This window comes from Neopsephotus bourkii, unplaced genomic scaffold (genome assembly GCF_033783945.1).
Source record: "Neopsephotus bourkii isolate Nb327-2 ecotype Australia unplaced genomic scaffold, CSIRO-AGI_Nbou_v1 NB_745, whole genome shotgun sequence".
Taxonomy (NCBI): Eukaryota; Metazoa; Chordata; class Aves; order Psittaciformes; family Psittacidae; genus Neopsephotus; species Neopsephotus bourkii.
Genome location: NW_026901243.1, coordinates 871,983 through 887,439, shown reverse-complemented (window position 1 = coordinate 887,439; position 15,457 = coordinate 871,983). Strand labels below are relative to the sequence as shown.

The window sequence follows — 15,457 nt, the reverse complement described above, 5'->3', positions numbered from 1 at the left end:
ACTATTTAAAAAACGTGTAGAGAACATAAATTTATTATTTTTAAAAGCATTTCCACTGTTCTTATTCCTTTATCTGATTTGTTTTTCCCTTCTTATCTAGAAGCTGCCTTTTCCTTAGTTTTCATGATAAATAATGACTGCCATTGATCAGTAAAGTAATAAACTAACCAAAAGCCACGCTGGTGCTTCCATGTGATGGTTATCAAATGCACTGCACACATTTAATCAAAGCTTTTAATTCCCAAGCAATGTGGATGAGTCTTTGCCAGATTGTAGACAAGAAAGACAGAAGCATGGAGCAAACTGCTGCAAGCTGGCACACGAGTCAGCCAGCGAAGCTGCAACAGCACATCTGGCTCCTAGTTCTGACCCAGTAACAGCTCATCCTCTCTTCTACATGCAAGCCACTGGCAGTTTTTAAGAATTAAGGTGCAATTTAAATGTTATTTAAGTCTGCTGATGCTGGTTTGCCCCTTCTCTGCTAGCCCAGTCATCTCTGCTGTCCTAAACAACAGTGGCACCCAGTGGAGGAAATGCAGCCTGCACAGTCCAAGTTTCAAAGGACCCCCAGGACACGTTAGAAGCCAGATTTAGCATTCAGCAAGCATCCTGCATGTGCCCTATTCACGCAAACAAAAGGAGCCTGAATAAGGAATTTAGCACCATAAAGCCGAGAAAGCTGCAACACTGCTCTTTGATATTAACAGAACGTTTTCCAAAATAAGATGTCTATGAATCATAACTGGGTTTGTACCAATAACAGAAAGTTTGCAGAAAATTTGTGAAGAACAGATCGCTGTGTACCCCAGAAGGGCCTGATACTTCTTTTGAGGGCCATATAATTATTAATAACAATATTTTCTGCACCTTAAATCTGACCTGTCTGACTGCCATAAGTCATTTGGTCCTTTCAATAGCTCCGTAAGATGGGGAGTAGTAGTAGTAGTGTTCGTATTTTGTAGATTCTGAAACTGAAGGAGAGAGGAAGGCGTGGACCTTTAAGCATATATGCTGTTCCATGTGTAAGCGCTATCATGTAAAACCACTGCAAGGAACTTCTCTCTGCAAATAAAGCCATGAGACTCCTTGTGCAAGCAAGATGCTTTGTAAACTCAGCAAATGCAAAACTGTGTCAGTCGAGATCCTTCCCAGGTTTAGGTAGCAAGTATTTTCATAGGTCAGAGCCAAGTGGTTTCAGTGCTAGTGCAAATTCCTGCAAGCTCAACAGAGAACAAGTCTCTCTCACCTGAAACCTGAATTTTGATTCTTCCTAGCAGAAACTCATTACAGGTGTGCAACAGAGGCAACCACAATGTGACTAATACACTCCTTATTAGCATTAAGCAGGTAGAGATGCCACATTACTATTTCACTGCCAGGGGCTCACAATGAATCTCTTACCCTATGTCTACTGTTACCCGCATCAAGCAAATTAACAGTGAGAATACAAAGTTACTGTGTTTACCTGTTAAAGCCAATCTGTCCTCCTGTATTTTTTTCTGGAGTTGCTTTATTTCAAAATCTTTATCTGTCAACAGTTTGTACAGTCTGCAGTTCTCGTCTTGGACCTCTCGAAGCTGATCCTGGAGCTGCTTATTCTCAACCTCAAGAAACCTGGGAAAAATAAACCATAATGCAAATGTAAATGTCACTGTAACGTGCTTCAAATAGTTGCTTCCAGAAATAAAAGAATGAAATGACTGCATGCTAAATGAGCCGAGCTTACCAGGTGTGAGTTTACTGAAGTAAGTAGCATATCCCAAAGTTCAGATCAGAACACAAGCTGATGGTCTGACCTATTCAGTTAACATTTCCTCTTAAAAAATTCTGCACTCCCTTGTGTTGTCTGAGCAAACCATTATAGAACAGGCATATTTTCAGTGGTCTTGAAGTCATTGAATAATCTCATCTCACTCAGTCTTACTTACATGTTTCTTCAGGAGAAACTAGACAGGCTCACCATTCAGCATCCATAACATTCAGGCTTTACTTTCCATAATTACCAAAGCAAACAGAACAACAACTACAAAAGCTGTTACTGAGGTTCTTTCTTTAAAATTAATGCTTTATAGTAATTCACAAAAGACCCATTTCCTGTGTCCTCATCTGATTTGCTTGGAACCCCAAAGGCAGGGACTGGCATCAGTCTGCATTCTTAACGTTGCTTTTTGGAATTAATTTAGAAACAAAGAATATCAAAACCCCCTCTGAACAGGAGGAAATAGTCTTGATTCTCTTATTCTTCAGTACATTTAGTGACATTTAAGGGTTTTATTTCTCTAAGACATCCAGATAATTATAGCTTCAATCTCTTTGCTGTTCTCACATGATGGTTCCTCTGAATGTAAAATCTAGATGCTAAGGCCTTGGGGGATCAATTCACTTGTGAGCACTCAGACATCTGTGATGCCCCATGATTTTCTGAGCTTCTTATGTGAGGCCAGCAGCCATGACATAGGGTTCTTGGGAAAATTACTGGAGCCCAAGGAAAGAATCAAGAGCATCTCAGAGAGCACTTGCCACCTATGTGTAGACATATGAGCCAACCCAGGAACTACTAACATCCTCCAACTTTAGACACACCTTTTAGCCAGCAGCAAGCAATGAACGGAAGGGAGGAAACCAAATGTGCTAGAGAAGTTGTACTGACACTGTCTTTGGTAAGTAAGTTTATGGCAGAGACCCTGCTGGCTCAAGTCCATGATTCCCATTCTGCCTACACGGCCTCTGAGTTTCCCCACCCATCTGAGTTTCTTCATCTTGCTCTATCTGAGTTTCAGGATGGGGTCCCACTCTGTACCAAGACATGGGCATCTCTCTGTAAGCAACAAGCCAAACTGCACACGAAAGTCAAAGGAGGTCCAGTCAATACAACCAGTACTGCCTACAGACTAGATGCCATCTGAATTGCTCTTGCAGTGCCACTAATTGCCCTGATGAGGGGACTCAGTTCAGTAACACATACACAGGTGGCATTTGGGCTGCCCACTCAACCCCTAGCTGCTGCTACAGAAGGGTGCAGGTCTTCCATGTCCTAACTATCCTTCCCATGTGGAAATTCCCGATACCCTATCTCAAATATCATTAGACACCTAAATCAGCCAGATGAATTGACCCATGGATTCCTATTATCTACAGAATGGCCCTAAATGTTTGCATTTTGGTGACTTAATCTGGAACAGTGGATGATCACAGAGATTTGGATTAAGCCTGGCTGTTACAGTATACACTGGTGGCTTTAAACATATCCACAGCCAGGCAAGTCAGCTACCTCAGTAGTCACCTAAATCTTTTCTATTCAAAAGTGTTAGCAAGCTTTTTGCTCCAACTGGACTCTGAAACTTTTAATTGCTCTGTCCATCAGTACATATCAGAAAGAAATGACCCCTTAAAGCACTGCCATAAACAGCACAGTCAATTTATGAGATGATAAGAAATGCACTTGTGTTTCAAACCTGCAAATCAAAGGCAGATTAAAGGCAGCTGTTTACAAAAGAGAAGAAAGCAAGCAGCACTCTGAGCAGAAAAGAGGCAAAACTAAGTTATACATGCAGCCCCTCACAGAAGTGTGCAGCTCTAATTAGAGATATGTAGACGAAAGGATTTTTAACAGTTAGAGAATTAACATGAAAAAAGGCTCTCAGCTTTTATCACACCTGAGCAGCGATGTCTTCTTCAGAGCTGGCTTCCAAGTCTTAACAAAAAGCACTTTAGTAGGATGGACACAAACCCCAGCTGCACAGAGCTGAAGTCTCCTCTGAGAAACACCTCCATCCCACCCATCCCAGAGTGACTCTACATATTGCAAAGGAGGCAGCAGTTTCCACCCCAGTGACTCAGCTACAGAAAGTCAGCCAAAAGAAACAGGCCACCAAAAGGTAACCCTTTTCACTCTAGCTCAAGGAAATAGAGACAGGTGAAGCTTATGAACAGGGTCTGTAACTGAACTTCTGGTGTCTTTCCCAACTCTGTTACAAATTCTCCATGTGATGGAGAGAATCACTTAAATATACCAGAGTAGAATCATAGAATCAACCAGGTTGGAAAAGGCCTTTAAGATCATCAAGTCCAACCGTTCCTCCACTAGGGAGGATAAAATGACAGAAAGAACAAACCAGAAAGACAGAAGTTTCACCTAACCACTCACTTAAACAAAATTTGGGAGTAGGACAGAGGAAAGAAAAACAAACTCCCAAGGCTCAGAGGAAGCAAAACTTCTGAGGGGAGAATGTTTTCCATTGCTGCTATAAACAACACTGACGTGCTGAAATCACTGCCACTGCAGACCATATGGAGTCCTGTTATTCTGGAACAAGTTTCTAATGTGTTGTCATGGGAATACTGCAAAGTACATCCTGGTGAATCCATTCCAGAAGCAAATTCTGCCTGGATTTGATACACTCGTAACCCCTCTTTTGCTGAACACAGAAGTACTTAAGCAAAGGACAATCCAGATAAATCTGCTACACCTGCAGTGTCAAATGGGGACTTTCAACAGTCAGCGTCACTGAAAACAGGGATACATAATAGCTCTTGAATTACTCAGACCTAAACTACTGGACCTTAAATAACAGAAAACTGCTGGGACGCTCCTATACTCTGCATGTCAGGGAATGCACACTGCATCAAGATGTGCTATGAGAGCACCTATGCCTTCTCCTCCACTAGGCAAATCCACATCTGAACTATGGGAATCAGTTTCCCTTTCCATTAAAAAAAAAAAAAAAAAAATATATATATATATTAAAAAAACCAGATCTCCATAGTAATCTTCCATATACTATCAGAACAAAATGTTGAAGGGAAGAAGACAGCTGGTAGAGGCCACATCAGAAGCATAACCTGGCAAATCTAACAGCCATAGTGAGGGACTATGATGCAATGGAGGGATCAGCTCCCTGTTTATACACAGACTTCCTGAACAGCACGAACACTACTTTTCCAGAAACATCTGTAAGTTTCAGTGGTTCGCTCCTGAACTCCCTGCATCTTCACAGAAGGTCTGCTGCAGCTAATGCACTTGGGCATTTCAGGAAGCAATTCTCAGAAACAAACTGAGCAGGGAGTTGCCCAGAGTAACACAGAAGGAAGATCAGCATTTAGGAATGAATAAACCTTGGTGAGTGGCTTGATAAACTTTGGTAGAAGTGCCCTTCCTGACTCCAGATGCTGGGAGAGAAAACTATCTCAAAGGTATATGCCTAATTGTGGTTTTCCACCTGTGATTTGCTGGTTTTAGCAAAGCTGCCAGCTCCTCTTCATTGAAATGACCTGAGATAGAAGTACCCTTGCTCCAGAAAGTGAATCCAGTTTCCAGCAAACAGCTGTATCAGCACAGCTGCAAGGGGGGTGTAGAAGCAGGAATTTCTTCAGCTGGCTTCACCACTAACACAGAGCATACCCCTGAACAGCCAACACTGCAGACATCTTTGGGATGTGTCCAACTTTGGACCTGTTCTAGTTTGTAAAAAAGAAATCAGTTAGGTCAGAAGGGAAGACTGACCAACTATATCCTAGGAGGAAGATAAGTTATCTCAGCTGAAGTTTCAATTCTCTGCTCCAGTAACTCAGCTCTAAAAACAAGATCAAGGGAGATCCATACCAGAATATCCAATGTCCTGGTAATCCAGACACTGCCCCAGTGGGTGAGGTAAGACCCAACCCCCTGTCCCCAGTAAGACTTAAAACCTTACCTTGTGCAACCCTGTCAAGTATCTTAACCAGGAGGCAACTCTGCCTATAAGACTCTCCTACATAGCCGGCTGTCTTTTCATCTACTAAGTCAGGTTGTAGTGCAAAGATAGCCAGGGAAATACTTTTGTGTAGTCCTCTGGGGTGCACCTATTACCTTTTTTGTCCTTATCTGTCTCTGGAAATTATTCACATAGGGAACTTGTTTGTTTACAAGCCTAGGTAGGAACTAACCAACGGTGTTAGTGATCCTGAATGACTGGATTTTGACAGATAGTACCTAGCTGCCCCTAGCATGTCACCCTTAACCCCTCTGTCCTTCCACTCTTCATTTGTGAGACATTGAAAATAAAGTGCACATCATAGTGCTCTAAGGATAGACACTTTAGGGACAGTGAAAGTCTTCTCAGCTGTCCTGGGTTCAGCAATAGCAGTCATTTTTCTCCTTCTTAGTAGCTGGCGCACTGCTGTGTTTTTGACTTTCATCCTGGGAACCACGACATCAGTATACTGAAAGCCTGATACGTGAAGAAAGCATGCTGCTCACTTAATATGAGTTTCATAAAAAGTCTGCTAAATACACTTCTTTGACTTCCTGAAGAAATGGTGCTGCTACAGCTTTACCTTTTGCCGTCATCTTCATTTAAAGGTTGTCCTGCTTCAAAGAGGTTTAGATCATTCGGGATGCTGAAAGTCACCTTTGTATTGCCATTATCACCCTTCTGACCATTCTGCTTTTCCTTCTTCTCCATTAGATTTTGCAGCCGCCTTTGCTGTTGTTCTTGATAAGCCTTAAATTGGCTTTGAAAATATTCATTCTCTTTTATGTTTGACTCCATTGTTTACTAAAAGCATAACAAGAAGAAAATAAAAAGCAACAGCAAGCAGAGATCAACATCTATTTGAAAAACATCTTCCTCTAACAACTGCTTTTCAATTTTCCCTCACTGACCTCTGCACAGCTTCCCTGTCGCCTCCTTCTCTCAGCCACTGGGATCCTCAATCCCACTGACTTGCTTCAAGTACTTTTTCTTATAAACAGTTTTCAAGCACTCTTCAAAAACGTTTTGGGGCCTTTTCCACTTTAGCATCTAAAAAGAAATGTTTTAAAATGTTTTTAAACACATCATTTAAATAAACATTTTTAATGAAGAGCAAGCTGGGGTCAAACCCAAGAGTGCAGCAGGCCATCATGATACACTAAGCAGAACACAAACCGTTGGCAACCACCCAGCCTTCTTTCCCATGTTCCAAAGAAAGGTGCAGATCCCTCCATTTTTGGGTTAATGTGGGACTGACAAAGGATGGAAGATCTCTGTTTATCCTAATGCTCCCTTTTGGGCACAAGACACCAAGGGCGTGACTTTTATTTCCCCCCAGATTTCTAAGCATTAAGTGATAACACTAAAGTGATAGTACTGCTACTCACTTAAATGTCTAGAGCTTTACTACATACGACTGAAGATGAGCAGTTTTCTGATGTATTCCAGCCGCTTCTCCTTCTGTTTGACATTTACCATCAGCAAAAAACCCTAGTGCACCTTTGGTCTAGGAAGAACAATCAGTAAAAACTATCAAAGGTTTTTTTGCTGAGTAATTAACACACGCCCTTTCTGACACTAGGGCAGCAACCATCCTGACGAAGTGCAGAAACGCGGGCCACGTCCCTCTGTGCCTGTCTGTACTGTGTGGGCAGGGACACACCGCAGCCTGCACCGGGACAGGGTGCACTATGAACCGACAAGAGCAAAGAGCAGAGTCCGGCGCCTCTGCATAGCCACAAGCCCCGTGGGTATGAACGATGGTCAGAGGGCAATCTTTAGCCCGACAACCTGCCTGGGCACCGAGTCCAAACCTAGAATAGGGGCTCTGCTGCAGATCTGATGCGTGCGGAGAGGGGAATCCCTCTCTTCCCCGCGCAACGCCCGCCTTGTTCTGCCGCCTGGCAGGGCCGCGCTGCCTCCCCCGCACCTCCCGGCCCATCTGCCTACCGAAACCGCCTTCCCCGGCCCCGAGGGCAGCGGCAGGGACCCCCTCCCCAGCCGCCCCTTCCTGCTGGCTGCCCGCTGGGCCCGGCCGCTCCGGCTCCGGCTCCCGGCCCAGCCGCAGCCCCACGCGGTTCTCATAGCAACGGCGCCCAGGCTAGAAGGGCAGGGGAAGGGCAGGGCCACGCATGCGCCCTACCCCTCAAGCCAGCCGCCATGATAGCTCCGATGAGCCGCGCACAGGACCGCCCCTTCCCGGTAGAAGCCCAGCCCCTCGGGGTGCGGCGGTGGAGGGAGTGGGGTTGCTCCTTATACCGCCCCGTGGAGGGGGAGGAGGAAGGCGGTGACGGGAAAAGGCCCATGCGCGGTGGAGAGGACTTTCCGTACGCCTTCGCCGCTCGTCCCCGGTGGGGGAGGGCTGTGAGCGCCGCCAAGGACAGCGAAGTTGTGCCGGCTGGGAATGGCCTTTCCAGGAGCATCGCACCTTCTCAGGCGGTTTTTATCCGGGTACAGGAGCTCACCCTGCTCTGCAAGAGGAGGCACGCACAGGGGGGCGCACCCCCCAACAAATCCATAGCCAAACACTTGTTACCTCTAGTGCTCATACATTTATTCACGTTTTACCTCCCACTGGGCTGTACAATATGTCACAGACAGAGGTGCAGTATAGACCTTGTGGTATTTGCTACAGAGACATCATATTGTCACCATGGAATGTAAGCTAAGAGGAGAAAATGAGGTTTTTACAAATTGGATTTCTCAACATATTTATTTTTGTGACTGCTGTTGCAGATACAAGGGGTCCGAGTGTAAAATAACAGTAGCAACTGACAGAGAAAGGTTTTAACACCTCAAAGATTATGGGGCCTTTTCAGATTTATAATGATACCACAGAAATCAGAGCTAGATCATACACTTCAGCTGAAAGCATCAGAACACCAAATAAAGGTTTAATTTCCACAGTATCTGTTTTAAATGTTACATTTAAATGTTATTCAGAAGAACACTGTAAATAAAGTTACAAAATATAGCAATTCAAGAGTCTGAAAATCTATAGTAAAAATAGGGAGCCTGTGTCCTCTTAACAATGAATAAATATAACATTTAAATAGCTGCAACACACTGAATACTTACGCCTTAAATAAAAAAAAATAAATGTTCATATTTCTCTCAATATTTTATAAATCGTTTAGTGCTACTAGAAGCTTCTAAATTACAAAGTTGGAGGCTGACAAATACACTAGATAGAATGACAGCAAAGCATTCACGACAACTTACAGGCCTGGCCTCCACATCCTGCCCAATGCCTCATAGAAGCTAGTTCAGACTGTGGTTTTGGGCAACGGCAGCAAAAGAAGCCACCAATTTTAGGAAAGTATTGATAGTTGAGGAGAAGATAAAGGCATTGTACTCTACTCTATCCCCTAAAAGCTGGGATATGCTAATGTCAATCAAAGAAACACTCTGACACCCGCTACCCCAGTGCACAATCATTTAGGCTGCCAGCTCCAAGACAGTGTTCTGTACACCAAATATATACAGGGCAATTCTCTAATACCGTGTTTTTTGTTTTTCCTCAAGAACCCCTTGATAGGAGGTTTGTAGCTGCAGTACACAGGCCACCACCAGGACAGAGATTTCAGTCAGCTTTCTGCTACTCCTTGGGCTTCAGCACATGCTCCCGAAACATCGAATACAGCACACCTACAAGACAGAAATACAATCAGAAAGCTTTGTTAAACAAGAAATAACAGGTTTCAATTTCAACAGTAAGAGAGAGTCTCAGTCATGAAATAATGTTTCCCTTCCTCTTTTTTTTTTTTTTTTTATTAATAGCAGTGATGTACACTGACTTCTTCATATACAGAGAAGTCTGACAGGGAATTATACTGTATATGAAAATCCTGATCCCAAGCTAATTCTAGTTTGCGTTGCAGTCAGGCTTCTCTGTTGTAACTTCTGGGAATACAGTATCAACAGTGTTTCACAGGACAGGCACTGACACACATACATAGCTCGAATACTTAGGTAAGACCTGGGACATACACACTCGTACATTCAGTCCTGAAAATCTATATATAAAAACATACAATACTACACTACATAAACTGGTCTTCCAATGTGCTATATTCAGGAACAGCAACATATTTACAAGGGGAAATATTAATCTCAGACCATTCTTTTATTTTATTTGCCTCTTAATTTCAACATCTGCAGAACCTCACATACTTTCCACATCTAAAAGCAGTCAAAGCTTCTACTCTCAGAGTTAGCACAGCTTAACATTAAAACGTGTAGTTAAAAGTCACACTACTCTAGGAAGTCTCAGCAAACACCAGTCATGAGCATAAACATCCTAAAATGTAAGAGATGGCACACTTCCACCCCAATATTTCATGTACGCTGTGTAAACCACTAAGAGAATAGATGTGAGAGGTCCTCCTGTTCAGTACGCACCACATGTGAGCGCTCCCACGACGAAGCCCTGGGCTGCCACCCGCACGTGAATCAGGTGAAGCGACATTTTCATGTTACCTCTGTGCTTCAATTTGTACAGCCCATACCCAACCAATGCGACAAAGCCAGCCATCCCTGCAAGAGAGGCAAGCATCCTTCTGAGTTGAGATCAACATCAGGGATGTGTGAAGTGACCCATCTAAACAAAATACCCCGGGAATCATGCAGTTATTTAGGTTGGAAAAGACCCTGAAGATCAAGTCCAACTGTCAACCAAGCGCTGCCAAGGCCATCACTGAACCATGTCTTTAAGTGCCACATCTGCAAGTCTTTTGAATCCCTCTAGGGATGGCCATTTAGCCACTTCCCTGGGCAGCCTGTTCCAACACTTGATAACACTTTTGGTGAAGAAATTTCTCTTAATATCAAAGATAAATGTTCCCTGGCATGACTTCAGGTGTTTCCCCCTGTCCTAAAATAACCATGCTTTGGTCAAATTGCTGTTTCTATGTGGATGACAAGTCTTGCCCTGTCTACTGATTGCACTCATGGGTCCCCTCATTCTATGCAGAAGTCAGTGCAAAGAAGAGCAAGAGATTGTCATTTTCATACACAGAGACAAGCTAGAGAGAACATCATATAATTCCTAGATTATGTTACATTATGAAATATAAAAATAGCTTTTAAATTAAACGACATCAAGCAGAAACAAGATTTCATGGGGCAAAAACCAGTCAACCATGTGATGGTACAAAATATTTCAACTGAAACCCATATAATAGAAAATGATCTAATCACTAAGTAAGACTGTAGCAGTAAATACCATTTTAGGTCTTCATATACTTTCCATAGATTTCCTGCTTCCTACAAGAGCAGAGCAGTTTCAGGGGCACCTTTTGCCATCACACAAAATCTTACATAAAAATGGCTAGGGCAGAATAGGGGTACTCTTATGAGACAATCTTAGACACTGAAAAATTCTTTTTTTGTTATTTAAAGGCTTTCATGGTTGCCTTTACATAATCAAGTAAATCCTTCACAAACATGAGCTAATGAGCTAGTTGCTGCAATAAATTATTGACATTTCCTCTGGCTTTTTTGCAGCTATTTGCCTCACTGTTTTGGTAACAATGGCAAGAATACAGATCTTTAGAGATCTTCAGACCTCTTGCTTGCCTGCTGTCTAAACTCCAGCTGTTACTTGGCCAGGGCTTTGACGACCTAGTCAAGTGGAAGGTATCCCTGCCTGTGGCAGGACATTTGGAACTGGATGGTCTTTAAGTTCCCTTCCCTAATCCTAAGTCCAACCCCCTGCCACGGACAGGGACTCCTTCCACAAGACCAGGTTGCTCAAAGCCCCATCCAACCTGGCCTTGAACACTGCCAGGGATAGGGCAGCAACAGCTTCTCTGGGCAACCTGTGCCAGGGCCTCACCACCCTCACAGGGAAGAATTTCTTCCTATCCTTAAGGTGCCTTCCAACCCAAACCATTCTAGGATTTCCACTAGCGTTAAAATGCCAAAGCAGTAGCTCAGAGTTCCTGGATAATTTTCAGGAGGAGTAAGTGCTGCTTGCATCCTCTTTCCAGGACAGAAGCTCACATCCAAGAACCCTACTCAGCTGCAGATATGACCCCCAGCATATAGGTGCAGCCTGACATACCCACTGTCCTGACTGTATGTTGTCACATACAGACAGCTTTCACTGGGATAGGACAAGTCGTGTTACTGGTCCTGAGAGGTGGGGGGAGAAGTGCAGCCAGGTCTCTTTCACAGGGAGAGAATGAACGTTTTGTTCTCCAACAGACCAACCACAGCCCTGGCTATGCCAGCTCCAACCTGTGTATACTGATGGTCTCATGGAATATAGAGTGCCAATGCATAAGATTTCCCAATTTTATCCACTTCATTTCCTATTTTGCATGATTATTTACATAGCACAAGGAGGCAGCCAATTTTTAAGTGTAGTGTGTATTTTACCAACGAGAGCTTGGACAGCTTGTCTCCCTGAACAGGAGTATCACCAGTTCCACTTGCGAAGCCATAAACCCTTCACTGGTGCACGACCCATGTGGCAGCTTCATTAAATACCAATTAAGAGTTTTAGAGCACTCAAACTAGCTCCAGCATAGGCTGAAGGTTAAATTTTGCCCATCTGCTCAGGAGAACCCGAACTCACAGAACTCACAGTACGCCCTAGGAAGCTGGAAAGCAAAGTCCTGTGATCACACAGACCGGTGACAGATATCTCCTGGCAAACGCCTGAAACAGTTCACCCTAAGTGACCTGACTGCTCTCCATTTTAGGTGGCTGGAAATCAAACATGTCTCACGTCAGAGGCAGGTCCCAGTCAGAGCAAAGCTCTTGGGAGGGATACAACTGACCCTCTCCCTCCTCTGAGGCTTTCTCAGGGTTTCAGCAGAGAGGCTGAAAACTTTAGCAGCCTCCTCAAGCTGGGGCACTGCAAAACCTACTAAGAAAATGCATTTTAAACTAAGGATACCAGCAGAGAAGGATGACACATTTAGCTGGCAGGTTGTATTTTTAGACACTTCTAGGTTGTATTTTGTTGGCTTTAAAGTCACTTTGTAAAGATCACGTACTTCCCATCAACCGTACACTCCAGAACGTCTAGAAAACACAGTCTCTTTAACACTTAACAGGATCACCTAAGCATCCTTTTTTAAGCTCACCTAATTAATCTTTCAGGGTTTGCAGGTTGGCTGGGTTTTTTTTTGGTGTTGTTTTGTGGATTTTTTTTTTCCACTTGCAATTGTAGGTTCTGAGTTTTCTATTTATGCTAACAAGCCTCATTAATTTCCCTGTATCTTGCAGAGCAAACATCATTCTGGGCAGAAGGAATACTGCTGTCAGCATACGAAAAGCCTACACAACGAAGTAATTTCAAAGTTATTTCCCATTAATGGGGGAAAAAGGTAAACAGCATTAACCCTACTGATTGCCCATGAAAAGAAAGATGTATGTGTAAACACATTTATTCTTCTTTATACTTACCAACTGGTACAAATGGCGTCTCTTTAAATTTTCTTAACAGCTTTGACGTCTGACTGGTTTCAGTCTCATATTCAGGGAAAATGGATTCCTGGCCAGATGACATAGTGGCTGTGAAGACAAAGAGTCTCTCTTCAGGATTTAGAAACACCAAGTTAAGAGAACTTTTAGAAAAATAAATTCCCTTACATAGTCCATGAGTGAACTGAGCAGCAAGATAAAAGCACAACAGCTAGACTCGAGCTGATGAGCTATATACAGATGAACTAATTCAAGTGAAGTCCTGGAAAGCAAGATCATTGCATAATAGGAGAGGGAAGGACAGGACAAAAGAAAAAGTGCTGAAGCAACAAATTTCTGCCATGGCTTTCACACAATTACAGACCCCAGCTGCCCCTCATGGGCAGCGAGAAGCCACTGAAAGCTCTGATCACTGCCTGCATTTCCTTTCAGGCCTTCCATCCTCCACCACACTGCTTTATTTCCACAGACAATTCCCTAACAGCAGCTCTGACCTCAGAGAAGTTCATTTCTCCTCTTTCACTCCCTGCCAAGAGCAGCACTTGAAGCACTCAGGGAAAGTGCAAGCTGCTGCAGAAGGTCAGCCCTACCTGGCAGCTTGTTGGTCACTACATCTCTTACCACCTCATCCACCACTTCAGTGAGATTTCAAACACCTACTGGAGAATGCAAGAATGTAAAATGGCAGCTGTGGAGGAGCCAGAGCAAGTTGTGAAGCCCTTGACTGGCACAGACTCATGTGAGGGCACATCAGGAGGATGATCACAGTTTCCATTGCGGCACAGGTGATTTCTCACATGCCCCCTAGTTAAAGAAAAAGCAGCAATGGCCACGAGGAGGGCTTTACTCGCAGTCATCATCACCAAACCAGAGAGACCATCCACCAAAACCTGCCAGCTTCTTGTCCTGTCTCCATCGCAACTGCATCGAGAACCTGTTCTTTCTTCAGTGCTTGGCACAAGCATAATTCTTCAATTGGTGACTTTCTGCCAGCACAGTCAGTTCAACAGCATCACACAGGCCTCTGCTAGCAAAACCTCTACCTGTATTGTTCCTGTTTTGCCGTAAAGAGGTTCAGCAGCCACATACAGCTTGCGGGCACATCAATGTACTCCAACCTCTTGAAATAAGCCATCAGGAATTTAACTTAAGCACGGGCTTAAATTAATATGCAAAAGATGCACTTCAAACGTGGCTGTATTCCCTGTTAGCACCCATTTCAGACTGCCTGGGTTTTAAACAAAACACGCAAGCCTCTGCAGGCCAAAAGATTTGGCCTTCCTGTGCCTCCTACTGCTACCCTTATTGCTAAATGGAAGTTATATTTTAGCCTGGCTCATTCGGAGAAGGAAACTTGAGAGGGCACACACACACACACACACCCCCCACCCCTCAGTCACGCTGGACAGGCGGAAACAGCCGCAGGTGAGATTCACACAAGGGAAGGATACCGCGAAGTGAAGCAATTTGTCCACCGCGAGACATTTCCGTGACCTTCACCTCGTGTGGCCGTGGGGCACATCGCTGCCCTGACGTGCCCCATACCGCAGCAGGGGCACCCACAGGGGGCGGCTCTGACACGGGTGGGCATGTGACAGGACCTAGCACCCCACAGAACCACCGAGCTGCCTTCCCCCACCCAGACCCGGCCGGGGCCCTCCCTCTACTCCAGCACTAGGCCCTCGTACTCCACACAAGGCCTCTGCCCCACTCCAGCCCCATGCACCTTCACTCCACCCCGGGCCTCTGCCCTTCTATCTGCCCCCGATACCCTCCCCCAGCTCTCGGGTCTCCACCTCGGGTCCCCTCCCCAGTTACCCTCCAAGGATAGGTCCTCACCACGCTGTTGCCACCGCCGCTGCGGTTGGCCTCCCGAATCTCGATACCGGCCGGCGTATGCGCGCCTCGCCCCGCCCCCCGTCTCTTATTGGCCGGGCGCGCCCCGCCTCCGTGGCCCTAGGTTCCTGCGGGTCGGGCCTGAGAACTACCACTCCCAGCATGCCACGCGGCAACCCACCCGCCGACAGCCAATCCAGAGCGCCGCCGCTGTCACTGCAGGCCGGGGCGGGATGTCATCTCGGGGCGGGCGTGGAGGCATGGTGGAGGTCCGGCCCTGTCACCTAGAGCAGCCCATCCCATCCCACCCCATCCCACCCCATCCCACCCCACCTCATCCCATCCCAGCCGCTGCCCTTCCCTCAGACCTGCTAAACAGGCAGCGGGGTGCGGCCCTGCGTGAAGCTGGAGCCTTTCCCCACCGCGGCTGGGCACAAGTATCTAGGGTTTGCAAA

The 15,457-nt window shown here is 45.1% G+C and overlaps 2 protein-coding genes across 3 annotated transcripts in view; both read right to left on the bottom strand.

Annotated features, from left to right (window-relative positions):
• CCDC13 (coiled-coil domain containing 13) overlaps positions 1-7,832 on the bottom strand; it is a 31,306-nt gene extending 23,474 nt beyond the window's left edge. For both annotated transcript variants that reach the window (XM_061354769.1, XM_061354770.1), the window contains exons 1-3: positions 7,683-7,832; positions 6,316-6,536; positions 1,466-1,614 (exon numbers count right to left, since the gene is read on the bottom strand). In XM_061354769.1, the coding sequence (XP_061210753.1) occupies positions 1,466-1,614; positions 6,316-6,530 (364 nt within the window). In that variant the 5' untranslated portion in view covers positions 6,531-6,536; positions 7,683-7,832. The remainder of the gene's footprint in view (positions 1-1,465; positions 1,615-6,315; positions 6,537-7,682) is intronic.
• A 776-nt stretch (positions 7,833-8,608) lies between these two features.
• Positions 8,609-14,666, bottom strand: HIGD1A (HIG1 hypoxia inducible domain family member 1A). Its single transcript, XM_061354749.1, has 4 exons — positions 14,618-14,666; positions 13,149-13,277; positions 10,134-10,268; positions 8,609-9,380 (listed from the first exon to the last, which is right to left on the bottom strand). Exons 1-4 carry the CDS (start codon positions 14,649-14,651, stop codon positions 9,331-9,333), a joined length of 348 nt encoding a protein of 115 aa, XP_061210733.1. The 5' UTR covers positions 14,652-14,666; the 3' UTR covers positions 8,609-9,330.
• Between the last annotated feature and the right edge of the window lie 791 nt (positions 14,667-15,457).